General features: G+C 53.1%; 3 protein-coding genes across 6 annotated transcripts; 2 read left to right on the top strand and 1 right to left on the bottom strand.

Moving 5' to 3' along the window:
* Positions 1-16: 16 nt before the first annotated feature.
* On the top strand, positions 17-6,276 carry CFB (complement factor B). Its single transcript, XM_036248633.1, has 18 exons — positions 17-514; positions 592-825; positions 1,217-1,402; positions 1,547-1,720; positions 1,950-2,051; positions 2,144-2,280; positions 2,543-2,681; positions 3,100-3,231; positions 3,491-3,592; positions 3,682-3,819; positions 4,306-4,403; positions 4,536-4,653; positions 4,852-5,002; positions 5,099-5,175; positions 5,321-5,427; positions 5,524-5,656; positions 5,730-5,779; positions 6,054-6,276. The coding sequence occupies exons 1-18, from the start codon at positions 385-387 to the stop codon at positions 6,204-6,206; spliced, it is 2,361 nt and encodes a 786-aa protein (XP_036104526.1). The 5' UTR covers positions 17-384; the 3' UTR covers positions 6,207-6,276.
* On the bottom strand, positions 6,273-12,501 carry NELFE (negative elongation factor complex member E). 4 transcript variants are annotated; one of them, XM_036248637.1, is made up of 11 exons: positions 12,452-12,501; positions 11,943-12,025; positions 10,131-10,200; positions 9,888-10,033; positions 9,327-9,401; positions 9,203-9,240; positions 8,639-9,024; positions 8,386-8,530; positions 8,174-8,228; positions 7,859-7,961; positions 6,273-6,574 (listed from the first exon to the last, which is right to left on the bottom strand). In XM_036248637.1, the coding sequence occupies exons 2-11, from the start codon at positions 12,015-12,017 to the stop codon at positions 6,480-6,482; spliced, it is 1,188 nt and encodes a 395-aa protein (XP_036104530.1). In that variant the 5' UTR covers positions 12,018-12,025; positions 12,452-12,501; the 3' UTR covers positions 6,273-6,479. The 4 variants fall into 4 exon arrangements, with proteins under 4 accessions (XP_036104530.1, XP_036104528.1, XP_036104529.1 ...); XM_036248635.1 differs by having other exon boundaries at positions 11,943-12,341; positions 12,452-12,482; XM_036248636.1 differs by having other exon boundaries at positions 12,149-12,480.
* A 110-nt stretch (positions 12,502-12,611) lies between these two features.
* On the top strand, positions 12,612-26,229 carry SKIV2L (Ski2 like RNA helicase). The gene is made up of 28 exons (XM_036248184.1): positions 12,612-12,733; positions 12,821-12,924; positions 13,494-13,603; positions 13,702-13,819; positions 13,908-14,022; positions 14,127-14,201; positions 14,496-14,549; positions 14,646-14,836; positions 15,000-15,131; positions 15,352-15,497; positions 15,867-16,013; positions 16,141-16,225; positions 16,683-16,789; positions 17,091-17,237; positions 17,312-17,408; positions 17,572-17,784; positions 17,865-17,975; positions 22,803-23,033; positions 23,342-23,479; positions 23,635-23,772; positions 23,901-24,005; positions 24,333-24,480; positions 24,576-24,702; positions 24,835-25,045; positions 25,181-25,291; positions 25,363-25,581; positions 25,753-25,893; positions 25,988-26,229. The coding sequence occupies exons 1-28, from the start codon at positions 12,712-12,714 to the stop codon at positions 26,186-26,188; spliced, it is 3,744 nt and encodes a 1,247-aa protein (XP_036104077.1). The 5' UTR covers positions 12,612-12,711; the 3' UTR covers positions 26,189-26,229.
* The last annotated feature ends 37 nt before the right edge of the window (positions 26,230-26,266 follow it).

The following is a 26,266-nucleotide window of genomic DNA, read 5'->3' on the forward strand; positions in this document are numbered from 1 at the left end:
GGAGTGATTCCAGGAACCGCAGGAGGCAGGTCAGAGACCCTGCTGGACAAACAGGGACTCTGCTCCATACCAGCCAACAGGGGAGTCGGCTGGGGCCTTATTTCTGGTCCCTAAGGGGGCAGTCGGGGGTCTCTGGGGAGGAACTGTGGCTGAGAGGGGCTGTTGAAGGGGAGAGTCCTGGACCCTGGGCAGCAAAGGGTGAGTCTTGTGCAGTTTCCTTGACAGGCAGCACAGTGGGGCCCTCCCTCTTGGAATTCCGGAAAGTGATGTGGGCAGGGCAGGCAGGGTGAGCGCAGGTGCCAGCCCTTCGATTGCATAAAAGGCTGGAGGTTGTTGGGGGGCAGGGGAAGGTCTGCAGGTTCAGCTTGGACACAGCAGACGGACATGCAGAACAAGCTGGGAAAGGTCGTCCTACCTCCAGCCCTAGTCTCTCTCCTGCCTTCCATGGCCACATGGAGCAATCCCAGGCCCTGGCTCTGCCTCATACCCTTGGTCCTGGGCCTCTTGTCTGGAGGTAAGCTAGGGTCACTGGCCCCGCTCTTGCTACCCCCCCCCCATCTCTCCTTGGCCTTCATCAGCCTGTCTTCTTAGGTGTGAGCACGTCGCCATTGCCTGTGGCTGAGCCCCAAAGCTCCTGCTCTCTGCAGGGAGTAGAGATCAAAGGTGGCTCCTTCCGGCTGCTCAGGGATGGCCAGGCATTGGAGTACATTTGCCCCTCTGGCTTCTACCCGTACCCTGTGCAGGTTCGCACCTGCAGATCCACAGGGTCCTGGAGCACCCTGCAGACCGGAGACCAAAAAACCGTCAAGAAGGCAGAATGCAGAGGTTAGTGGGCAGTGACGGTGGGCATGGGCCAGCAGGTCGGAGCAGGTGGCGGTTGAGGTCCACACTAGCATGAGATTAGAGTGTATTGAGACCAGGCAGGCTGACAAGGTGGGCTGAGCAAGTGTAGGAGCTGTTTGGGGTTGAGGTAGGCAGGAGGACGGAGGGAGGACGGAGAGCCAGCCTTTGCTCACCATCTACCCAGGACCAGGAATGGGAGAGGAGCAGTGGACTGCCCATGGGTTGAGGGACCCTCCAGGGGTCGAGGGTAGACGCTGCCCCTGTGGGACCGAGAAGGTACTTTTTCTGTGACAGGGACCTTGAGACCAGGAGGGATACTCTAAAAGATAGCTTTTCCCTCTCAGTAACTTCTGCCTGTCCCTCTTTCCCAAAGCAATTCGTTGCCCAAGACCACAGAACTTTGAGAATGGGGAGTACTGGCCCCGGGCCCCCTACTACAATCTGAGTGATGAGATCTCTTTCCACTGTTACGATGGTTACACTCTCCGGGGCTCTGCCAACCGCAGCTGCCAAGTGACTGGTCGGTGGGATGGGCAAACGGCAATCTGTGACAACGGAGGTGAGAAGCATCGCCTTCCCCCAAGATGGTAGCCTGTCCCTGGCCATGCTGGAGCCTGAGGAACTGGCACCATAGCTCCTGGCTCTGGCTTTTCCTCGGGGCCTCTGGCTTTCGCCCTCACCTTCTTGCCTCGTGCCTCTGCAGCGGGGTACTGCCCCAACCCAGGCATCCCCATTGGCACAAGGAAGGTGGGCACCCAGTACCGCCTTGAAGACAGTGTCACCTACCACTGCAGCCGGGGACTCACCCTGCGTGGCTCCCAGCAGCGAACGTGCCAGGAAGGTGGCTCTTGGAGTGGAACGGAGCCTTCTTGCCAAGGTGACCCTTGACCCAAGCCCGCAGGTCAGGTCTTGCTCTCTCATCCTCAAGTCCCCAAACCAGGGCACAAGTCTTCTTCCCCTCTCCCCACCCAGCCCTTTCACTTCTAAACCTCCCTGTAGAAATTCCTTCTGAGTCCTTCTCACTCTGGAAAACCACCATCCCGTCTTTCTGGTCACTGTGACCCTGAACCTCCCAGACATTTGATCTGATTTCTGACCTCTCCTAGACTCTTTCATGTACGATACCCCTGGGGAGGTGGCCGAAGCCTTCCTGTCTTCCCTGACAGAGACTATAGAAGGAGTCGATGCTGAGGATGGGCACACCCCAGGTTTGAAGGCAGAGCGGGAGGTGGGGCAGGGAATTGGGAGGAGGGCAGGAGAACCATGCATGCTGGAGCCTGAGTGTCTCTGGTGGCACCAGGGGAACAACAGAAGAGGAAGATTGTCCTGGACCCCTCGGGCTCCATGAACATCTACCTGGTGCTGGATGGATCAGACAGCGTTGGGGAGCACAATTTCACGGGAGCCAAGAACTGCCTCAAAGCCTTCATTGAGAAGGTGGGCCCCCTCTCCTTAAATGTGGAGACCCAGCATGGATCTCACTGCCCTGACAGGATTAGCTTCCTGGTGCTCCCAGTCCCTCTGAGCCACAGGGTTCCAGAAAAGCCTCAGGTCCTATTCTGTCCTCCTTCCCCTTGATTTGAACCTTTAACCAAGTCTCCCCTGTGAACAAGAGTGGCCAGTCAGCCCTCCTACCATGATCTTTCCTGTCCCAGCAAAGTATTCTACTTGCAATGCCATTACTCTTTGCTTCCCCCAGGTGGCAAGTTATGGGGTAAAGCCAAAATATGGTCTAGTGACATATGCCACAGACACCAACGTTTTGATCAAAGTGTCCCAAGCAGAGAGCAGCAATGCAGCCTGGGTCACAGAGCAGCTCAACAAAATCAACTATGAAGGTCAGAAGTCAGGGATGGGAGTGGTGGGAAGTTCACTTTGCAGTCAGAGAGGTCGTTTCAGGGATGTTGCAAGACCACATGGAGGGCGGGAGGACCACTTTGTAGTGCATGGTTAGACAGCAGGGTCAATGGGGAACAGAGGTTGGTGGGAACCTGTCAGGGGCTGAGAGGGTCACTTTGCAGTCAAAGGGAAGTCAGTGGGGTGACAACTAAAAAAGTTGAAAAGCCCTGGCTGGTTTGGCTCAGCGGTTGGAGCGTCGGCCTGTGGACCAGAGAGTCCCGTGTTCGGTTCCTGCCAGGGGCACGTAGCAAAAAAAAAAAAAAAGTCAGAAAACGTGGGATCTGTTGCTGACAGGCCTCTGGGGTTCAAGGATGGCTTGGAAGACCAGTGAGGTGATGATCTGTTTCCTTCCCTCAGATCACAAGTTGAAGACTGGCACTAACACCAAGAAGGCCCTCCTGGCGGTTTACAACATGATGAGCTGGGCAGGGAACACCCCCCCTGAGGGCTGGAACCGCACCCGCCATGTCATCATTCTGATGACTGATGGTCAGAGGGCCCTTTCCCGTCCACCCCATCCCCACCAGTGTGTGGCCCTTCATCCACATGTAACTGAATTGTCGGGGCCCTGAGCAGCAATGGGCCTTAACCATGTTCTTTTCTGTGACACTTCACAAGGAGGGGCTCTCCGTGATGTCACTTCCATCCCCTTCCCAACCTACTCACCCAGCCACGTGTCACTATTTCTAGCCAGTTTGTAGTCCTTGACCCTCTTGCTTGCCTCCCACCCTCAGTGTCTCTCTTGTAGGCTTACACAACATGGGTGGAGACCCAGTGTCTGTCGTTCATGACATTCGGGCCTTGCTGGATATTGGTAGGGATCGCAAAAACCCAAGGGAAGACTATCTGGGTGAGTTTCATTGCCCAGGGCCCAACGCCTTGCTTTCTCAGCCCCTGCTCCCCCAGGGCCTGGACCCTCACCCTCCTTTTCTCCCTCAGACATCTATGTGTTTGGGGTTGGGCCTATGGTGAAAGAAGACAACATCAATGCTTTGGCTTCCAAGAAAGATAAAGAGAAACATGTGTTCAAAGTCAAGGACATGGAAGACCTGGAGAATGTTTTCATGCATATGCTTGGTAGGAAGATATCAGAAGGGTGTAAGATGGTCAGCAAACAGCTCTCCCTGAGTCCCCAAAGTCATTCATCTTTCCTCTCCTCCCAAAGCCCTGACAGTCTGGAAGGCCTCTCTTTCCTTCTACTGTAGTGTCATTGTTTCCTGGCACTGTCCACTTCCTGATCTTAGAACCACAGAGCTCCCAATGACATCAGAGATCTTTCTCAAGTTCCTTGTTTACAGATGTGGGAGTTGAGGCCAAGAAATGTCAAGGGTCAGCAAGCTCGCAAGAGTTGGGTCTGAAACCAGCCATTTCTGATCTCTTAGTCTCAAATTCTTTTCACTGTGCCAGTGACTTCTTGTCTTCCAACATAAGTAGACAAATGCCCCTGCCTTTCTTTTCTCCTAAAGGGCCTTGGCTCCCCATGGATGTATAGGTGTCTGTCTCCAAAAGGTGCTATTTGGGGTGAAGCATTCTACCTTCTAGCACATTTTCTTTTCTTGCCAGATGAATCCCGGGCTCTGGGTCTGTGTGGCATGACTTGGGAACACAAGAAAGGTACTGACTACCACAAACAACCATGGCAGGCCAAGATCTCAGTCCCTGTAAGCATGACGTCCTGGTGGTAGGGACTTGTGGGGTGAAGTCAGGGTGAAATGGGGGTAGGGCAAGGGCGGTGTTCATGTTAGACTGTGATGTTTGTGAAAGCCCAGTTCCCTCTCTGCCATTGTCCCCAGCGCCCTCCAAAGGGGTTCGAGAGATGCATGGGGGCTGTGGTGTCCAATTACTTTGTGCTGACCGCAGCACACTGTTTCACACTGGAGGACCAGGCACACTCAATCAAGGTCGACGTGGGTAAGGATGACACAATGAATCAATTCTGAGCTCGCCCTCTGGCTAACTCCTCCCACTTGAAGAGCTCAGTCCACTCACCTTCAACATAGCCCCTTCCTCCCTACACGGAACCAGTCAGGGATGAAGTGGGGCCAGAGGAAGGAGGCTGCCCACAGAGAAGTGGGTGGTCCTGAGGTACCAACTCTCCTCTGAACTTAGGAGGGATGAAGAACTTGGACGTGGAATACTTCCTAACTCACCCCAAGTACAACATCAATGGGAAAAAAGCAGAAGGAATTCCTGAATTTTACGACTATGATGTGGCCCTGATCAAGCTCCAGAAGAAGCTGACATACAGCGACACTCTCAGGTCAGACACCTGGCTCCCTGAGCAAAGCCTGCAGGTGGGGGTAGAGGACGGGGCAGTGCAGTGGGCCATTCCTGTTTCCCCATCTCTCCGTAACAGGCCCATCTGTCTCCCTTGCACTGAGGGGACAAATCAAGCTTTGAGGCTCCCACTGTCAACCACTTGCCAACAACAGAGTAAGACATGTTCTGGGAGAGGAGCACTAGGGCGAGAGTCCCAGAGACAAGTGGGGCCTGAGCCATCTCGCAGGGAGGGCTGGAGGACACCTGCTGAGACGGTGGGGAGGGAGCGTGAAATGACCCTCCCCGTCCGTCTGCCCAGTGGAAGAGCTGCTCCCTGCGAAGGACATCAAAGCTCTGTTTGTGTCTGAGCTGGTCAAGGATAAAAAGCTAGTTCGGAAGGAGGTCTACATCAAGAATGGGGACAAGGTGAGAAATGTGGCAGCCCCAGGAGGTCCTCAGCCCCTCTTCCCCGTCTGCAGGCCTCGTTCACCCCTCTTTCCATGCTTCCCACCTCACCTATAGAAAGCCGCGTGTGAGAGGGATGCTCGAAAGGCCCCCGGCTATGATAAAGTCAAGGACATCTCTGAGGTGGTCACCCCCAGGTTCCTTTGCACTGGAGGCGTGAATCCCTACGCTGACCCCAACACTTGCAAAGGTGAGAAAAAGCTCTTTCGTAGAGCTGCAAGTTCCTGGGGCCTAAGTTTCCCTACAGCTTCTCCTCCCTACAGGTGATTCTGGTGGTCCCCTGATTATTCACAAGAGGAGTCGCTTCATTCAAGTAAGTCTCCCCTTTCCTAACTGTGGGGAGATACCAAAGCAAGAAAGGTCAACAGATGTGGCTAGACAGGGGAGAGCAGAGCCTGCTTCACCTCAGAACCTTTCCCTGAACTGGCTGGCTCAGGACCACGTGTCTGGCGCGGGTGGTGCGGAGGACAAGACCGAGCTGGGTCCCAGTCTAGTTCTAGGTCAGTGCAGAGGCACTCAGCAGCACTTGTTTCCTGGGAAGAGGAAGGAATTCTACGACATGACCCATGACGCCTCTCCCTCTCCAGGTTGGTGTGATCAGCTGGGGTGTAGTGGACGTCTGCAAGAACGGGCCGAAGCACCAGATACCTGCTCACGCCCGAGACTTTCACATCAACCTCTTCCAAGTGCTACCCTGGCTCAAGGACAAACTCCAAGATGAGGATCTGGGTTTTCTCTAAGGGGGTTTCTTGCTGGAAAGGGGCATGAGATCAAATTAAAACAGCTGCGACAATAGCTGTGTTCGAGCTCCTTTTGTGTAAGGGAGTGGGGGGGGGGTGCACACTGCCACCTTGTCACAAATGAGATGGAGCCCAACAGCCGTTTTTAAAGGCTCAACTCAATCCCAAGTGCTGAAAAACCAGAGGCTGAGGGAGATGTGTGAGCTTCCACCTCAGTGTTTTACTGAGACCAGTGTTGGGGCAGACGAGGCACAAGAAATCCAGCTCTGCAACCTAGAAGCCATCCACAAGGTTTTCATTGTAATCATCACTGTAGACAATCTCGGTCCTTTTGTCCCGGTGACAACCCTTAGGACTGTTCTGGACAGCTAGGGAGGGAGGAAAGGATTAGTTAACGCCTGAAGGAGAGTATTGGTGAGAGCCCAGGCCCACAGTCGGGCCAGTTTCTACGCTGCCCTCTGGTGGACGGGATGGCCTGTGTCTCTTCAGCCCCTCAGGCCAGTGCCTGCCAAACCATCACCTGGGCAAGGAGTGAGAGGTATGCTGCTATCCTGACACATGGGGATACTGAAACAAATGTTTGGTTTTTAGCAAAATCCCAAATGTTATAGCTGACATAATATGAATGATGCTTACCTACTGCTTTGAGTCAGTACATCAAAAATTAAAAGTCAGAAAATCTCCATAGCCCTTTGTTGACATGTAGGTCTTTCCTTGTACCTGGAAGGCCACTCTTGCTCTGAGCCCCTTGTTCTGCCCACTCCTTTGCCGAAAAAACTATTTCAGCTAAAATGGGTTATTCACACTGAGAAATGCTACTCTTCCCATGAAAACTCACTCCAGGGCTAGCTTTGGCTCTGAGCATTCTGCCCTGAGCCTCCAGCTCTCCTTCCCCTTCCTCTTTCCCCTCTGTACCCAGCATGTCCCTCTCCTCACCCCATCTCCAAGAAGTCCATCCCTGACACTCTGGGGCTAGAGTGAACCCCCCACACCAGCTCCCACTCTCTGGCTCTCTGTACCCTGACACTGCTGATCTCACCCTCTTCTCAAAGCTGGTGTCCTCTGGTTCAATGGCCCAGGCCCCCCGGTGCAGCTCCCAGTCCTGACCCCTCCTGTCTCCTTTGCTGCATCAACTTCAGCCTAACACATCAGGAGGGCTGGGATACAAGGAACAGAGGCCTGCTTCCTACCATATTCCCTGAATATTCCCCAAGCCCAGTCCTGGGTCAATTTTTTCTCCAAGGTCGGCTTCCCCAATGATACCATTGTTTTACAGCCACCCTGAGACACAGATGACTAATCTATGTTTTCATTTCTCACCTCACGCCCGGGTTCCAGGTCCCTATTCCAAATGCTTGCTTTATAAAACCAACTATATGTCATCTCCAGATGAACAAAGCCACACGAGAAGCTCATCTTTCTCACGAACCTGACCTGCTTCCACTTCCTCCCTGTTCCAGTTATTGGAAGTTGTTTTCAAACATTTTCTCTTCTCTTTCTCCTACTTCCGACAGAGGGCCTGACCACTCTCCTTCCCATTCCCACAGCTTCCCACAAATCCAGACCTCTAGGGAACCCAGGGACATGCAGGGGAACAAAAAGAAAGGGGAGCAGTGCAGGACAGGACGAGGGAGGAAGAATCTTTTTCTTACCAAGAGAGCCCCAGACAGACTTGCCCGTGGCGGCGTCCAGCATGGGCTGTTTGCGAGCAATGCTAACTTTGAGCTGCACGGACTCTACCTGGGTCCCGTTGAGCTGGGGCAGAAAATGGGGAAACGTTACAGACAGACCAAAGGAGGATCGCCACGAGCTGCCATCCTTGGAGTGGACTGAGCGGGGACCTAAGAATATAAGGTTTCCTGTGTGAGCAGGGAGTGACTCTCTCTGCCAAGACTTCCCCCTGGCTCCCAGGACTTAGAGAAAACAGGATGGCAGGAGTGGGAGGAACAGATCTGGGAAGTCCCAACCTCAGCAACGGCCTGATCTGCTGACTCCATCTTTTCATAGGTGACGAAGGCACAGCTAGGATGAGAAAACAGGGTCAACAGAAGGATTACGGGCTCTTCTGAACCGAGCCAAACCCAGCGCTTACAGACTACTGGAGTCACGCTGGCCTCCTCCCCCAGGCCGCACACCCGTTCCTCCCAAGACTTATCATTTTGCCCCACGTCACCCTTACTTTCTGGGTGGGTCCATGGAGAGGTCAATTATGTTTCCAAAGGGAGAGAAGGCCCCACGAAGGAGGGTGGGCGTCATGTCTTCCCCATACACATAGAGAGTATTCCCCTTCCGAGGGGCCCGGCGTTCAGGGAACGAGTCTGATCCTGTGGGATCACAAGACGTACCTCTGTCACCCTCCACGTTAAGAGGCTCCTCTAGTTGGAGCCACCTAAATCCCATCTGAGGATTTCCTACCAGCCAAGCCCACTCACTGCGGAAAGGGCCTTCTCGCTCCCGGTACCGGTCTCTGTCCCGCTCCCGGTCTCTGTCTCGCTCCCGGTCTCGATCTCGGTCCTGGTCTCGATCTCGGTCCCATTCCCGGTCCCGGTCCCGATCCCGGTCCCGATCTCGGTCTCGGTCCCGTTCCCGGTCCCGATCCCGGTCTCGGTCCCGTTCCCGGTCCCGATCCCGGTCTCTGTCCCGGTTCCGTTCACGACTGCGGTCCCGGCTTCGGGGAGGGGAGACTGAGGAGCGGCCGCCACCATGTTCCTCATAGCCCCAGTCAAAGCTTCGAGGGGGGCCATCACCAGCCCCAGGGCCTTCTGCCTCTTCTCCATCTGGCCCTAGTTCCCGAAGCCGGTCACTGGAAGACACAAAGCTAGGGGTGCGCAGACAGTGAGGATCAAAGCGGGCCTTTACTTGTCTTCCTAGACCCTGCAGACTCAACACTCTCTCTGCATCCCCAGCCCCTTCCACTCCAGCCCCATACCTCCCAAGGACCAGGCAGCCCCCCACCTCTACCTACTGGGACCCAGTCCTATCTCTAACTTGCTGACCTCTCATACAGAGATTTCCTTTGGGGACGTCTGGATGACTGAAAGAAAGATCAAGTTTCAGTTAAGAGGATTCCTAGTTGCTGGCATGTGGGTCCCTCAGGGACAGAGGACTAGGAACCTTTACCTCCTGCAGATCGTCTTCGGCAGATATGCTCCTTTGGAAAGGTTGGAAAGTGGGGACTGGCCCCTTCTCAGGGTCCTGGAAGGTGGTAGAGACCTACCTCAGTGTGGGAGCAGGAGGCTGCCTAACCACAGGACAGAGGGGATTCCTCTTCCTCACTCTCTTCTCGGCTTCCACTGGCCTATCTTTCTTCTTTTAATTCTCTTGTACTTTTCTATTTGATTATGTGATATTTTAAAATAAATGACTGTAACGTACCCTTAAAGTATTTTATGTATCTAAACATTTCCTGAACCTGTTGACATTTCAGCCTGTTCATCTCCTGCGAACAACACAATCCAAGAGTGCTAACATGTGGACTGCAGCCACAGGCTGTGCAGAATGGAAAATTCAGGAGTCAGCCATTCCTTCCTTTTCAGATAAGCAACCCGAAGCTCAGAGTGGTAGACAATTTGCCCATGATTGAACAGACATTACTTTTCCCTAAACCTACCTCCATCCCAACTTGGAGGGATGCCCTCTGAAGTCAGGTGTTCCCTGAATGACCTTTCTGCTTGTACTTACTTTTAACTTCCCCTCTAGGGTTCGTGAACGTTTGAAGCCTGAGTTCTTTGTCTCGGCCTTGATGGCACTGATGGCTCCCGACTTCACCAGCTGCTTGGCCTGCTCTGTTGCGGTGGCTGTGTCCACCACAGGCTGCTCCGACAGTGCTGGGGTGGTGACGAAAAGGTGTTATGTTGGCCAGGTGTGAGAAAGGTCAGCCCCGTGCTCCCCATTTCCAATCTAGCCCTGTTTCCTGTCACTCACAGCGTTTGACACCGCCTTGGCTGGCTGTGCTGCTGCTACTTTGCTTCTTCAGAGCCAGCAGTGCCTTTTTCTGGGAACAAGAATTAGACAAGATGGGTTGGTGAGGGCCAGTCCCTGACCAGATCATTTCCCAAGGCCCTTGGGTGCATCCTTTCTCAGAGAAAGCAATATGGGTGGTGTTCCTGGAGTGGTTCATCGAGGCAGCCCTGCCTCTTACATAGGGTCCCCCAGACCATCTCCAGTGCCAGTGACGCCTACGTTATCCAAACCATGGGATCTAGAGGCTTTCCAGAGTTTCATATTTTTGAAAGTGAAGACAAAGAATTCAATCATGAACCAGAGCCCCAGATTATAAGCTCTAAGTAAGGACAAGCCTATGTGCCTTTCTTGGGGGCTTCATCCATCCATCCCCTATATATTTAACAAGAACATGCCATTCATTACTTTACAACAGGGGTGTGCAAAAGTACGAGACACAGCTCCTTCCCCGCAAACTTACAATCCGAGAAATAAAATGACTAGACTAAATTGCCAAGAATGTTTATGAGATGCAAATTGCTTGAGAGCAAGTAAAATTTTCTGATGTCAAATGGCCTTTAAACTGGACCCTGGGTATAATCTGCACAACAAAGACTGAGAAAAAGGGCAATTCAAAAAAAAGAAACTAGTGAAAAAATGCAGAGATAAGAAAGCTTTGGGAATGTGCATTTTGGGAGTAGTGAATAGTTCTGTTTTACTAAAAAGGGATGCACTTAAGGTTTTGTTCTATAGACAAACCCACTTAAGGGTTTTGAGAAAAAGGAGAGAATCTTGCATTTTCAACGGCTCATCTTAATAAGAATGAAATAGTCTGTTAAAAGAAAAACACTAATAGGAAACTTGTTTAGAGACCATTACAACAGTCTAAGTGAATGTTAGCAAAGACCTGATCTATATGGAATACACAGGAAAAAAATAAATGGGAGAAATTATTTTCAAGAAAGAATCAAGCCCTGGCCGGTTTGGCTCAGCGGTTAGAGTGTTGGCCTGCGGTCCAGAGAGACTCAGGTCTGGTTCCCGCTAAGGGCATGTACCTCGGTTGCAGTTTGTCCCCGGCCCTGGTTGGGTTGTGCGGGAGGCAGCCACTCGATGTGTCCCTTTCATGTCGATGTTTCTCTCTGTCTCTCCCCCTCCCATTCTATCTAAACAAAATATGGAAAAATGTCCTTGGGTGAGGATAAAAAAACAAAAAAAGAATCAAGAAGACTTGGCAAATATTTGGCTATGCAAATGGAAGTCAGAGATGAGATTTTTTTAAAAATTGATTTTAGAGAGAAAGAAACACTGATATGTTGTTCCACTTACTTATGCATTTGTTGGTTGACTCCTGTATGTGCCCTGACTGGGGACTGAACCTGCAACGTTAGTGTATAAGGATGATGCTGTAACCAACTGAGCTACCTGGCCAGGGCAGAGCTGAACTTTTTCATTCCAAACACATGGGAAGATTGAATGTGATCGGTCCACGTTTGGAAGATCATAAAGAGGGACTACATTAGAACAGGTAGGAAGATAACTTTATTTAGAATAGGTGAAAGTTACCAACAAGATACCAGATGGAACTGGAAAAACCACACTTGCGCACCACCAGCTTTTAGGTGGTAATAAAAGCCCCGGGAAAGGGAGCTAACTCGATGGCCAACCGAACAGAAAAGAGACGAGGTACACGCTGAGCGGTGCTGGTCTCTCGGCCCACAGCAGGACCCTCCATCCCCTCACTCACGGAGTGAGTCTGTGAAAGGTTGGGCCGTGCCCACACACACACCCCCTCACCTTCTTCTTCAGTTTGTTGAATTTCTTCTGCAGAGCCTCCTCCTCCTCGCTCAGTCCGGGGGGTATCACCAACATGGTGGCTCCTGGTTCAGGGGCAGGGCCCAAGACATCTGTCTCCACTGCCACCGCCCAGGGCGCACACGCCGTGCTTGTGCCCAACCCCAGCCCTCCGGGCCTGCTCACTCCCGCGGGTCGCCTCTCCCTACCCTTGCTTAAGCCAGGCTGCCGCCCCAGCCCCCGCTCGTCGGGGTCAAGCAGCATTGCTCCTCTCTACGAACCACGGACACCAGGGCCTAGGGGTACCACGTGGACCGGGGAGAACACCCCCTCCGTCGCCAAGACGATGGCACCAAAACCCCTTTTCCCCACTGGGGTCAGATGGCAACCGCGGGGTCCGAGCTGCAGAAGAGGCAGTAGAACCGCGCAGCGCTCTCAGCGCAACGGAAAAGGAAAGAAGAAAGAAAGGGCTCGGAAGAAAGGGGCGACGGGTGAGAAGCAGAGGCCCTTACCTGAGGGGGCGTCGACCCGGGCCCGCGGCCCCGCGGCTCGGAGCGATGACGTAGCGGGGGGCGGAAAACGCCGTAACCAAGGCGGCCGGAGGCGCAGGCACTTCCGCCCGGCCTTCCCGCGGTTCAGGGCAGCCGCTCGTGCACGCCTGCGGAGGGGTGTGTGGCGGAAGTCGCCTTCACTTCCGCCCTTTCGGAGGCGGGGCTTACCCCCGGCTCTTTGCTGCACTTCCGGGCTGCGGGGCAGCTGCGGCGGCTCCGAGATGATGGAGACGGAGCGACTTGGTGAGAGGGAGGGGGTGGAACTAAGCAGTAGTCAGGCATCTACCTTTGACTCCTGACCTCAGATCCTTCTCCCGTATTCTCCCGTAGTGCTACCTCCCCTAGACCCCCTGGACCTGCCTCTTCGGGCTGTGGAGCTGGGATGCACTGGGCGCTGGGAGCTGCTGAATGTGCCTGGGGCTCCAGAAAGCACAGTGAGTGACTTGTGACCCTAACCTTTGACTCGTATTGAGCTTAAAAGGTAAGAATAGCACGACCCGCTTTTTTCTCTGGACACTTGACATCTGGGCCCGGCCTGGTGCAGGACGGACTCCAGCCTAGTGGACCAGCTGTGGGTCAGAGCCCCTTTGAGGATGAGCAGGGAGCTCTGGGGATACCTTAGCTCTTTCAAACGTCTTTTCTCGCTGCACTCCCCTTCTGTCTCCAAGCACTTGGTGGCTGAGATGCTAGCCGACTCTTCAACTTTAGATCTGGGACCTTTTTCCTAAAGCTAGTGATTCTCACATTTTAGTGTGTCTCATAATTAGTCGGGGAGCTTTTAAAAAATACAGATTCCTAGGTCCAGTCCCTGATTCTGAAATCTAAAATCTTTATCTTTAACCAGCGCCTGTGGTAATTCAGTAGCAGGTTGTTTGTCCTGCAAAGCATTACAACCGCTGGAAAATATTGCTTAACTTTGATTGTCCCAGTGTGTCCGGGACATTTACCATTTCTGATCTAAACTCAACTCCCATCACTTTCTCTCACCTTGCCCTTGTTCCAGCTTCCCCACGGCCTCCCTCCCTGTGCTCCAGATCTGCAGCAAGAAGCAGAGCAGTTGTTTCTGTCATCTCCAGCCTGGCTGCCTCTGCATGGTCTGGAGCACTCAGCCCGGTAAGGGGTCTGCAGGGGCCTGGATTAGGGAGATGGGCCCCTGGAGGAAGCTGAGACAGAGGAGAAAGAAGTCTTAAAAATAACTTCTTTCTCTCCAGAAAATGGCAGAGGAAGATGGATCCCTGGTCTCTCCTCGCTGTACTGGGGGCCCCAGTCCCCTCCGACCTACAAGCCCAAAGACACCCAACCACGGGCCAGATACTGGGCTACAAGGAGGTAAGAGCTCAGGGGCCATGAGAAGCAAAGTGGGAAAAAGGGCCATAAGCAAGTACAACCTCACTTCGGTTCTGATCTCTTGCCTCAGGTCCTGCTGGAGAATACAGACCTGTCGGCCACAACCTCCTTATCTCTTCGCCGGCCACCAGGGCCCATCTCCCAGTCCCTGTGGGGGAATCCAACACAGTACCCTTTCTGGCCAGGTGACTCTTGTGGAAATGAGATTGTAGGGGAGGGAGCCTTCAGTCTCTAGGGAAGGGTTCCCTATCACCCCTCATGAATCCTCATGTATCCAACCTCTCTCTAGGGGGAATGGATGAGCCCACCATAACAGATGTGAGCACTCGGGAGGAAGCTGAGGAGGATATAGACTTTGAGAAAGGTGAGGTGGTGCCAGGATGGACCCTTGGGAGGCAGAGCTCCAAGTCTGGGCCCTGAGGACGAGGGGCCCAGGCCTATCACTGGGCTGCTGCTAGCTCTTCCATGTCTCTGAGCAAATTAGGAAAAGGTCCCTTTTCCATAAATAACAACTTTTACTGTCATTTGTTGGAAAATTATTACAACAACTGTCTCCAGCTATAACACCTATGCTGTGAATAGCATTCTTCAGGTTTATGTAGTGGATGACTTGAATAGTAGTGTGCAGTGGTCCCGACTCTCTGTCTCTGTCCTCCAGGTCTTCTTACTGTTCCACCTGGCTTCAAGAAAGGTGTGGACTTTGCACCAAAGGGTGAGTGTTGAAATGGGAGTGTAGGAGAAGTGGTGCTCTTCTCCTGTAGAACGGAGATGGATGTGACTGGGTCTTCTTTTTTGCCTTGCTCCTCAGATCACCCAGCTCCAGCTGCTGGGTTGCTCAGCCTCAGCCGTCTGCTAGAGCCCCTGGATTTGGGTGGGGGCGACGAAGACGAGAGGGAGGCAGTGGGACAGCCAGGAGGTACCAGAGAGGACATTGTTTTAGCCTCTCCCTGCAGTGCTCCTTTGGCCCGAGCAAGCAGCTTGGAGGACCTAGTGTTGAAGGTGGGTGCTTCTGGGTGGTTGAAACAGGAAAGAAAGGACCTTGCTACCAGGAGGGTGGGCTGGCTTGGCTGCACCTAAGGGGAAGACAGGAGCATCTTTGGGAGGAGTGGTAATGGAGAGCTTTATGGCTGTATCTTTATCACCCCACCCCTTACTTTTCCAGGAAGCATCCACAATTGTATCCCCCTCAGAGCTGGCCCCCAAACCACTTCCTCAGGAGCAGTGGGCCATTCCTGTGGATGTCACCTCCCCCGTTGGTGATTTCTACCGCCTCATTCCCCAGCCAGCCTTCCAGGTGGCGTGGCCAGTCCCTACATGCTCCCCCGCTTCCTCCCAGCCCACTGCCGTGTCTCCTCTCGTCACCAGAGACCAGATGCCTTCCAGGCCAGTCTTGGACCTCAGTCCCAGCCTCGCCTTACTCTGGCCTTCTCCCTACTGCCCTGCATGCCCCCTGAGCTAGAGCTAGGAAGACCCCTCTCCCTTTTTTAGCCCTCATCTATTTTTCTCTCCCACAGTGGCCATTTGAGCCTGATGTGTTCCAGAAACAGGCCATACTGCACTTGGAACGGCATGACTCAGTCTTTGTGGCGGCTCACACATCTGCAGGGAAGACAGTTGTGGCCGAATACGCCATTGCCCTTGCCCAGAAGCACATGACGCGGTACAGCCTTTCCTTTCATCAGCCTTCCCTGCTTTTTCCTGCATCCTTTCTAAGTCTCCTCTCTTTCCATGTATTTACTTCATCTTTTAGGTGGGAGATTTGGGGGAAGAACTGAGACAGGTCCGGAGAAAAATGAGAAGGTTTGGGGAGAGAGTTTAGGAGAATGACCTTCATGCATTTAGTTCAGGAAGAAGTCATGGGACAGAATTTCTCTGGGGTCATGTCACGAAGGAGAATGAGGGCAGTTTGGGTGAAGAAAGGGGGTTACCTGAGCTCTGTGGCATGCTGCTGGCAGGGCTCAGGGTGGGAGAGGAGGTGCTGACCACAGTTGGAATGGAGAGACTGGCTAACTTCATGCCTTCTTCCCAGCACCGTCTACACTTCACCTATTAAGGCTCTGAGTAACCAGAAGTTCCGAGACTTCCGAAATACATTCGGGGACGTGGGGCTGCTCACTGGGGATGTACAGCTGCACCCAGAGGCCTCTTGCCTCATCATGACAACAGAAATCCTTCGGTGAGAGATGGACACTCAGCACGGGTGGGTTTTGGGTCAGGAAGGTGAGGTTGCATGGAGAGCATGTTGGCTGGGCTGGTAGAGACAGGAGCCGCTGGGGAGTCAGCCTTGGGTCTCTTCTTCCCAGCTCCATGCTGTACAGCGGCTCAGATGTCATCCGGGATCTGGAGTGGGTCATCTTTGATGAGGTTCACTATATCAATGATGCTGAGGTAAGGGAGACAAGGTCCATGGGACCCCAGACCCCAGCAATTTTTTCCTTTGGGACTAGTTCAGCACCTCCCTCTTCCACACACCTTGAAACCTTACTGCTTTCTTTTTTTGTTGTTGTTAATCCTTACCTGAGGATATTTTTCTATTTATTTTAGAGACAGTGGAAGGAGGGAGGGAGGGAGGGAGAGAGAGAGAGAAACATCAATGTGAGGGAGACACATCGATTGGTTGCCTCCTGCACGATCCCATCCAGGGCCGGGGATTGAATCTGCAACCCAGGTATGTACCCTTGACTGGGAGTTGAACCCACCACCCTTTGGATCGTGGGCCGACACTCTAAGCCCTGAGCCAAACCATCCAGGGCCTTACTGCTTGCTTTGTGCTCCAGTGGAAGCCTAGGTGCTGAAGGACAGCCCCCTCTGAGTTGCCCATGACTTGTCTTCCCTCTGTGTCCAGCGTGGGGTCGTGTGGGAGGAGGTGCTCATCATGCTCCCTGACCATGTCTCTATCATCCTTCTGAGTGCCACTGTCCCCAATGCCCTTGAGTTTGCTGACTGGATTGGGTGAGATGTGCGTCCTGGGGTGCTTGGGTGAAGGGGGCTGTAGTCTTCCTTGTTTGGGGGGGGGACTGCCACAGCAGGGAAAGTGGTCAGACTGTGGGGTGGGGAGGAGGCAGAGGTGAGGCTGGGGAACGTGGCCCACTTAGGCCCAGGCCACTTTGAATATTGAGAGAAACAATGCTGGGGACAGCCTTCCAGTCTGACTCCCAGAAAAGATGGCGAGCCCCGAGGGGGAGGGTGGGTGGGGATGTGGGCTGCTTCTTCCCACACTGCCGCCCCTGACCACCGCCTCCTTCCTGCCCAGACGTCTGAAGCGCCGCCAGATCTACGTGATCAGCACTGTTGCTCGCCCTGTCCCTCTGGAGCATTATCTCTTCACTGGGAACAGTCCCAAGACCCAGGGCGAACTCTTCCTGTTGCTGGACTCCCGAGGCACCTTCCACACAAAGGGGTAAGCTGGGGCAGGGGCAGGGGCAGGGCTGGGCCGGCTGGGTTGACTGTGATGGCCCTCCTCCGCATGCCCAGGTACTATGCAGCTGTGGAGGCCAAGAAGGAGAGGATGAGCAAACATGCCCAGACCTTTGGGGCCAAGCAGCCCACGCACCAGGGTGGGCCCGCACAGGTGAGAACCAGCAGGCTTTGGATCTGTTGCCACCTGTTTCTTCCCTCGTGCCCCAGGGGGTTGGTTGCACTTGAGCTTTGAGCACTGTCTGACCTGATACTTCTTTACATGCCCCTACTGGTTCAGGGACTCCACCTCTGTGCCTTTGCACCCCCTTCCCCAGGACCGCGGTGTGTACCTGTCCCTCCTGGCCTCCCTCCGCACCCGTGCGCAGCTCCCCGTGGTGGTGTTCACCTTCTCCCGAGGCCGCTGTGACGAGCAGGCTTCGGGCCTCACCTCCCTGGACCTCACCACAAGTTCAGAGAAGAGCGAGATTCACCTCTTCCTGCAGCGCTGCCTTGCTCGCCTCCGTGGCTCTGACCGCCAGCTGCCCCAGGTGTGGAGGGGGGACTTGGACTCTGGTGGGGATGGGTGCCCCGCCACTCCACCCTGATCACGGGCCTTGGCCCCCCGCAGGTCCTGCACATGTCAGAGCTGCTGCACCGAGGCCTGGGAGTGCACCACAGCGGCATCCTGCCCATCCTCAAGGAGATTGTGGAGATGCTCTTCAGCCGTGGCCTGGTTAAGGTGCGCCCGCTGCCCGCCCCTCCTTGCTGTGGGCTTTCGGCAGATTCTTTTTTTTTTTGCCACGTTCATCTTTATTGTTGAATGTATTACAGATGTCCCCTCTTTTTTTCCCCATTGTCCCCCTCCTCCCCAGTCCCACCCCCCTCCTGCCTTCCTTACACTATTGTCAGTGTCCATTGGTTATGCATATATGCATAGAAGTTCTTTGGTTTTTCTCATCCCGCCCTCCCTCCCAACTTCTCTTTGAGGTTCATCAATCTAACAACCAATTTGTACTTCTTAATCCCTTCAACTTTTTCACCCATCCCCTCAAGCCCCCACCCATCTGGCAAGCAACAAAAAGTTCTCTGTATCTATGAGTCTGTTTATGTTGTGCTTGCTCATTTTGTTTGTAGATTCAATTGTTGATACATATGTATTAATTGTTATTTAATTGTTCATATTTTTGTTCTTCTCCTTCAAGAAGACCCTTCAACATTTCATATAATACTGGATTGGTGTTGATGAATTCCTTTAGCTTTTTCTTGTCTGGGAAACTATATGGTGATCGATTCTAAATAGCTTTGCAGGATATAGTAATCTTGGTTGTAGGTTGTTGCTTTTCATCACTTTGAATATCTCTTGCCACTTCTTTCTGGCCTGCAAAGTTTATTTTGAGAAATCAGCTGACAGTCTAATGGGAGCTCCTTTGTAGTTAATGAACTGCTTTTAAGATTCTCTCTTTGTCTTTAACCTTTGGCATTTTCTTTTCTTTTTTTGGTATGTGCCCCTAGTGGGAACCAAACCTGGGACTCTCTGGTCCGCAGGCCGACGCTCCAACTGCTGAGCCAAACCGGCCAGGGCTACCTTTGGTGTTTTGATGATGATGCGTCTTGGTGTGGACCTCTTTGGGATCATCTTGGTTGGGACTCCCTGTGCTTCCTGGACTTGTATGTCTGTTTCCTTCACCAAGTTAGGGAAGTTTTCTGTCATTATTATTATTATTATTATTATTATTTTATCCTCACTGGAGGACATTTCCATATTTTGTTCAGATAGAGTGGGAGGGAGAGAGAAACATTGATGAAAAAGGGACACATCGAGTGGCTGCCACCCGTACAACCAACCAGGGCTGGTGACAAACTGCAACCGAGGTACGTGCTCCAGTGGGAACCGAACCCGGGTCTCTCTGGACCACAGGCCAACGCTCCAACCGCTGAGCCAAACTGGCCAGGGCTCTGTCATTATTTTTTCAAATAGGTTTTCAATTTCTTGCTCTCTCTCTCTCCTTTTGGCATCCACATGATGCGTATGTTGGTACACTTGAAGTTGTCCCGGAGGCTCCTTACACTCTTCTCTTTTTTTCTTTTTCTTTTTTTTGCTGTTCTGATTGGGTGTTTTGACTTTCTTATATTCCAAATCGATGGTTTGTTTCTTGGCATTACCTACTCTACTATTGATTCTCTGTAAATTATTCTTTAATTCAGTTAGTGCATCCTTCATTTCTGACTGGTCCTTTTTTTTATGTTGTTGATGTTCTCACCCAGTTCCTTGGATGTCTCCTTAAGTTCCTTGAAGGTCTCACTAAGTTCCTTAAATGTCTCATTAAGTTCCTTGAGCAACTTTATAACCTGTTTTCTGAACTCCGCATTTGATTGATTGCTTATCTCCATTTTGTTTAGTTCTTTTCCTGGAGTTTTGTTCTTTTCTTTCATTTGGGACATGTTTCTTTGTCTCCTCATTTTGGCTGCTTTGCTGTGATTGTTTCTACGTATTAGGTAGAGTTGCTATGTCTTCTAGGCTTTGTAGGGTGGCCCATTGTTGTAGTTGTCCTGTAGTATCCAGTGGCACAGCCTCCCTGATCACCCCAGCTGGGCCCTCAGGGTGCACCCCTAGTGTGGACTGTACACCCTTCTGTTGTATTTGAGTCTTGATTGCTGTTGGCACATCAGTGGGAGGGATTTACTCAGGCTGATCAGCTGCAAGGACTTTCTGTGCCCACTGACCACAGGCCTCTGCCTCCCTTGTAGGACCAGCTGTGCAGGGGCCACCACACAGAGCAAGACTTACTTCAGCAGGGCTCTGGTACCCACTGAGTCCACTCCTTGAGTGTGTCACTTGTGGAGGTGGCTGGGTGATGGTGCTTTGAATCTGTCCACTGGGGCAAGGTCAGCCACTGCCTGTGTTCTACCCAGGGCCACCAGGCATAAGCTACAAAGTGATTTGCCGATGGCTGCTTCTTGTGCTGGGCTTGGAGGTGCCCAGGCAAAGCCAAGTTGTGAACCAAGGCCAGCTGCTTCTAGTGCCAGGCCTGGGGCCACTTAATGAGAGGTATGGGGCACACTGAGACCAGATGCTGTTTGTTTGAGGGATTTTAGGAATCTCTGAAGCAGGATCCAAGACAGGCCAATCCTATGGTAAAGCCTTTGGAAGCAGCTTGGGTGGGCCTGAAAGTTGGGTGGGGCGGGGCCTCAGGGAATCACCAGGGCGGGGCTACCAGTGTGAGCCAGGTTGCTGGAGTCCCAGATATGGCGGCCACCTGCCTGCCCTGTGGGGGAAGGGCTCACCAAAGGAGCAAGGGCCTCTGCCAGCATGTCTGTCCAGGAGAAAGCTGCCTCTCCAGCCCTCATCCCGAGGCTAGACAGCTCAGTTCTTCCCTATATGTCTCTGGTGCCCCTCAAGCTGCCTCCCCTCTGAGCTCAGAGGGAGCAAATTTGAGTAAGTCTGTGCGGGCCCTTTAAGAGGAGCTGCCTGGGGCTCCAGAAGCTTTAGCCTCCCTCAGCCTCAGTTCCTGGTGGTTTTACAGCCAGAAGTGATGGGGATTCTCTTCCTGGCACTGGAACCCTGAGCTGGGCGCCTGGTGTGGGACGGGGACCCCTCAGTCCTCAGGGAGGACCTTCCCAGCTGAGGTGTCCTCCTGATTTTATCCACCACACGTGGGTGTGGGACCAGCCCGTTGGCCTCCGCCCCTCCTACCAGTGTCGATGTGGCTGCTTTAATATCATAGTTGTAGGACTTCCATTCAGCTTGATTTGAGGTGGTTCTGAATGATGGTTTTTCTGTAGTTTAGTTGTAACTTTGATGTGGTTGTAGGAGGAGGCGAGACTATGCCGCCATCTTGACCGTAAGTTTTTTCTGCAGATTCTTAATCTCCCTGAACTTTAGGTTTCCAGTCTTAAAATGGGGATGCATTCAGAGGAGAAACCCAAAAAGCTAACAAGCGTATACGTTGTCATCAGAAAAATGCAAATTGAACTACTCATAAGACTTCAGTGATTAGACTGGTAAAACTTAGGACACTGGTTAATACCAAGTGTCGCTAAAGTCATAGGGGACTACAGGCAAACCTCGGACACATTGTGGGTTCGGCCCCAGACCACCATAATAAATACTGCAGTTAAGTGAGTCACTCGGATGTTTTGGTTTCTCAGAGCACATAAAAGTTATGTTTACACTCTATTAAGTGTATGTTAGTTTTATGTCTAAAAACATTGTACGTACTTTAAAGAATACTATTAAAAATGCTCACCATCTTCTGAGCCTTCAGTGAGCTGTGATCTTTTGCTGGTGGAGGGTCTGGCATCCATGTTGATGAACATGCAGAATCTGCAAACTGCAGCCAAGCGAGGTCTGCTTGCATAGGGTGTAGGAACCTTTATATAGGGGTGGCCAGTCTGGAGTGTACCCTGGCATTCTTTCGGCAAAGATAAGGATAACATACTCTTTGATTCTCAGTTCCATTCCTGAGTATAAATCACAAACAAGTTCTCACCCTGGTCCATGAGTGAATATGTCTGCTCTTCTTTTGTTGGTTAGAGCCTTACGGCAGGGTGTTGGTGCTGGTCCCTCCCCTTCACTGGAGGAGCAGGTAGGTGACTAGGGCATGCACCCCAGAGTGTCCTGCTGCAGATGGAAGCAAGGGGTTAGATATAATCACAGGAACATGGATGGATGCTGAAGACACTATGGAGGAAAAGAAGTAAGGAAACAGAAGGAGATATATAACTGCCTTTAATGTGAATTACAAATTACACGCACACAAAACAACATGCAAGAACACATTCACACAAAAAGGTAGTCATTAAGCCCTGGCCATTTTGGCTCAGCAGTTAGGGCGTTGGCCTGCAGACCAGAGTCCTGGGTTCGGTTCCTGCTAAGGGCGTGTACCTTGGTTGCAGTTTGTCTCTGGCCCCAGTTGGGGTCGTGTGGGTGGCAACCAGTCGATGTGTCTCTCTCACATCGATGTTTCTCTCTTCCTCCCTCTCTCCCTCCTGCTCTATCTGAAGAAAAGTACAAAAATGTCCTTGGGTGAGGATAAAAAAAAAAAAGTCATTAAAAACATTGGATGGCCCTGGCCAGTTTGGCTCAGTGGTTGGAGCGTCGACCTGCGGTCCCGAGAGACCCGGGTTCCTGCTAAGGGAATGTACCTTGGTTGCAGTTTGTCCCCAGCCCTGGTTGGTCGTGCGGGTGGCAGCCACTCGATGTGTCGTACCTTTCACGTTGATGTTTCTCTCTCTCTCTGTTCCTCTCTCTCCCTCCCATTCTACCTGAACAAAAAATGGAAAAATGTCCTCGGATGAGGATAAAAAAAACAAAAAACATTGGATGACTGATGGTGGAGGAATGGGAGTGGCACATGGGGGTACAAAGAAATAAATAGGTAGCTAAATAAATAAAAGGAGAAAAGTGATAGTCCTCACTCTATAGATTTGCCTGGAGAGTTAAATGGGCCCCTGTGAGTTAACCGCCTCGACTGTGCCGGGTGCCTGTGTAGCCTTGCTACAGACTGAGGTGTGATGGGCAGCTGTGTGTGACCCCTTTGCTGATCCTCTCTTCCCTGGGTTCCAGGTCTTGTTTGCCACAGAGACCTTTGCCATGGGTGTAAATATGCCAGCCCGAACAGTGGTGTTTGACTCCATGCGAAAGCACGATGGCTCCTCCTTCCGGGACCTGCTCCCTGGAGAGTACGTGCAGATGGCTGGCCGGGCTGGCCGGAGAGGCCTGGATCCCACAGGCACTGTCATTCTGCTCTGCAAGGGCCGAGTGCCCGAGATGGTGGACCTGCACCGCGTGATGACGGTGAGCCCCTTCCCCCCTCCTTTCTTTCTCCTTTATTTGCTTTTGCCTGCGAGAAGCTAAGGTAGGAGTGAGCAGATCCTAGGGTGAGACTGGGTCTCATCTGTAGTCTTTCCCACTGTGAATACGATCTAGTAGGACCTTTGTGAATCTATCACTTAGTTTCACTCTCTTATTTTGCAGAGGTGAGCAGGCAGTTTGTCTAGGTCCCATGGTTGCAGAGCTGGGACTAGCTCTCTGGGGGCAGAGCCCGTCCGCAGAGGGTTGGCTGGGGAGCAGCAGGCCCACCCTGGTCTCCCTTTCCTCCCCAGGGTAAGCCATCACAGCTGCAGTCTCAGTTTCGCCTCACATATACAATGATCCTCAACTTGCTGCGGGTGGACGCCCTCAGGGTGGAGGACATGATGAAGAGGAGCTTCTCTGAGTTTCCGTCCCGCAAGGACAGCAAGGTGAGGGGTCAGGGTGACCAGTATGCTGGACTGGATGTTGGGCAAGGGGAGCCAGGCCAGGAAGAGGTGGGCATGTAGAGGCCAGTGGGGTGCAGGTGGTGATGTGGCAGACAGCCCAGAGACTTATTTCACACTTGCACCTTGCTTCTGCCCAGGCCCATGAACAAGCTCTGGCTGAGTTAACCAAGAAGCTGGGGGCCTTAGAGGAGCCTAACCTGACTGGCCAGCTGGCGGACCTGCCCGAGTATTACAGGTGGGGAGAGGAACTGACGGAGACCCGCAGCCTGATCCAGGTAAGCAAGCGTGTATGTGTTGGTGGGGTGATGGAGGAAATAGACAAGGAGACACTGGGTGCTCCTGAACCTCTCCCAGCACCCGACACTTCCTTCTTTATCCCTTTGTGCTTATCCCCACTCTTCAGCAACGTGTCATAGAGTCTATCAATGGGCTCAAGTCTCTCTCAGCAGGAAGGGTGGTGGTTGTGAAGAATCAGGAGCATCATAACGCATTGGGTGTGATCCTGCAGGTGACGCAAGGGGAGTCTGGGCCCCAGAGGGAGGGAGGAACAAGCCCTCTCTGTTTCCCCTACTTGCTGGGGACAGGTTACAATCAGCAGTACTCTCATTTTTCCTCTTGCCTTCCTGTCCTTCCCATCACCACTTCATGCACACCTCCTTGCCTTCTGCCCTCCTCCACATCCCCCACCTTCCAGTCTGCTGATTGCTTGACTTGGTCTGTACTGGTGGGCTCTGCGTGGTTGCTCCATGATCCCTGCTTGAAGGTGAGCACCTGGTCTCTACCTTTGGTGTCCACTGCTCTCATTGCCCTGCCCTGGCCTCCCCATCTCCCCTAGGTTTCCTCAAACTCCACCAGCAGAGTATTCACAACTCTGGTCTTGTGTGATAAACCCATATCTGAGGACCCACAGGAGAGGGGTTCAGCTTCCCCAGGTGTGCCCTACCCAGATGACCTCGTGGGATTCAAGCTGTTCCTGCCTGAAGGTGAGAGTGGGGCAGATGTCCAGGTTCCTAACAGCAGTGAAGGCAGGACACCTGGGTTCATGGTGAGGTCTGACCTCACTCTTCCCTTTCCCCAGGGCCCTGTGACCACACTGTGGCCAAGCTCCAGCCTGGGCACATGGCCGCAATCACCACCAAAGTGCTCAGGGTGAATGCGGAGAAGATCTTGGAGGATTTCAGCAAGAGGCAGCAATTGAAATTCAAGTTAGAGATGCTGGGGAGGACCCCTTTCCTGGGAAGGGACCATGTGATGGGGCGTGGGGAGGTGTGGTTGGGGTGGCTCCCCTAGCATGAGGGGTGCTCTTGTGGACATCTCAGGACCTGCTCCTTCCTCAGGAAGGACCCTCCCATTGCTGCGGTGACAACTGCTGTCCAGGAATTGCTGCGCCTGGCTCAGGCCTACCCAGCAGGACCCCCAACTCTTGACCCTGTCAATGACTTGCAGCTTAAGGATGTGTCAGTGGTTGAGGGGGGACTCCGGGCCCGGAAGCTAGAGGAGCTGATCCGGGGGGCTCAGTGCGTGCACAGCCCCCGTTTCCATGCCCAGGTAGGGCCCTGGATGCCAGCTTCTAAGCTTTTTCTCTCTGGTCCCCTGTAGGCTGTCCCCCCGTCTCAGCTCTGGTCCTCAGGCCATGTAGGGCCAGGGAAAGGCTAACCCGCTCCTGCCTGTGGCTCTCCACAGTACCTGAAGCTGCGGGAGCGAATTCAGGTGCAGAAGGAGATGGAGCGGCTACGCTTCCTGCTGTCAGACCAGTCGCTGCTGCTGCTCCCCGAGTACCACCAGCGAGTAGAGGTGAGAGTAGTGGTGGTGGTGGCTAGTGAGGGAGGATGGCAGGCTCCCAGCAACCACCATCTTCTGTCTAGGTGCTCCGAACCCTGGGTTATGTAGACGAAGCGGGCACGGTGAAGCTGGCAGGGCGGGTGGCTTGTGCCATGAGCAGCCATGAGCTGCTCCTCACTGAGCTCATGTTCGACAATGCTCTGAGTGCCCTGCGGCCAGAGGAGATTGCGGCCCTGCTTTCCGGCCTGGTCTGCCAGAGCCCCGGGGACACTGGGGAGCAGCTCCCAAGTACCCTCAAACAGGTATTGGGCCCCTATCCCTCTTTCCCTCCCCTGGCTGCAGCACTCCCAGTCCCCACCCCCAGGTTTCCCCAAGTGACCTCTCCAGCCCTGTAAGTACCCCTAAGAGCTGGAATGGCTTCTTCCTTGATAGTCCTGGAAGGTGGGTCTTACCCTGTCCTTCCCCATCTGCAGGGAGTGGAACGTGTCTGTGCTGTGGCCAAGCGGATTGGTGAGGTCCAGGTGGCCTGTGGCCTGAACCAGACAGTGGAGGAATTTGTCGGGGAGCTGAACTTTGGGCTGGTCGGGGTTGTGTACGAGTGGGCTCGGGGCATGGTGAGTAACTGGAGTTTGAGGTTTTGCAGACGGCTGGTTGGGGAGAGATGTGCCCAGGTGTATCAGTTCAGTCCCCGCCCTGCTTCCCCCATAGCCCTTCTCCGAGCTGGCAGGGCTTTCGAGGACCCCTGAGGGCCTGGTGGTCCGCTGCATCCAGCGCCTGGCCGAGATGTGTCGCTCACTGCGGGGAGCAGCCCGCCTAATAGGCGAGCCTGTGCTAGGCGCTAAGATGGAGACGGCAGCCACCCTGCTGCGGAGGGACATTGTCTTTGCAGCGAGTCTCTATACTCAGTGAGTGACCCCCCATGTGAAACGTAATAATAAAATGCCAAACCAGCTGTGTGTACTTGAGATGCTGGGGAGGGTGACACAG

The sequence above is a fragment of the Molossus molossus genome, unplaced genomic scaffold (assembly GCF_014108415.1).
Source record: "Molossus molossus isolate mMolMol1 unplaced genomic scaffold, mMolMol1.p scaffold_m16_p_8, whole genome shotgun sequence".
Taxonomy (NCBI): domain Eukaryota; kingdom Metazoa; phylum Chordata; class Mammalia; order Chiroptera; family Molossidae; genus Molossus; species Molossus molossus.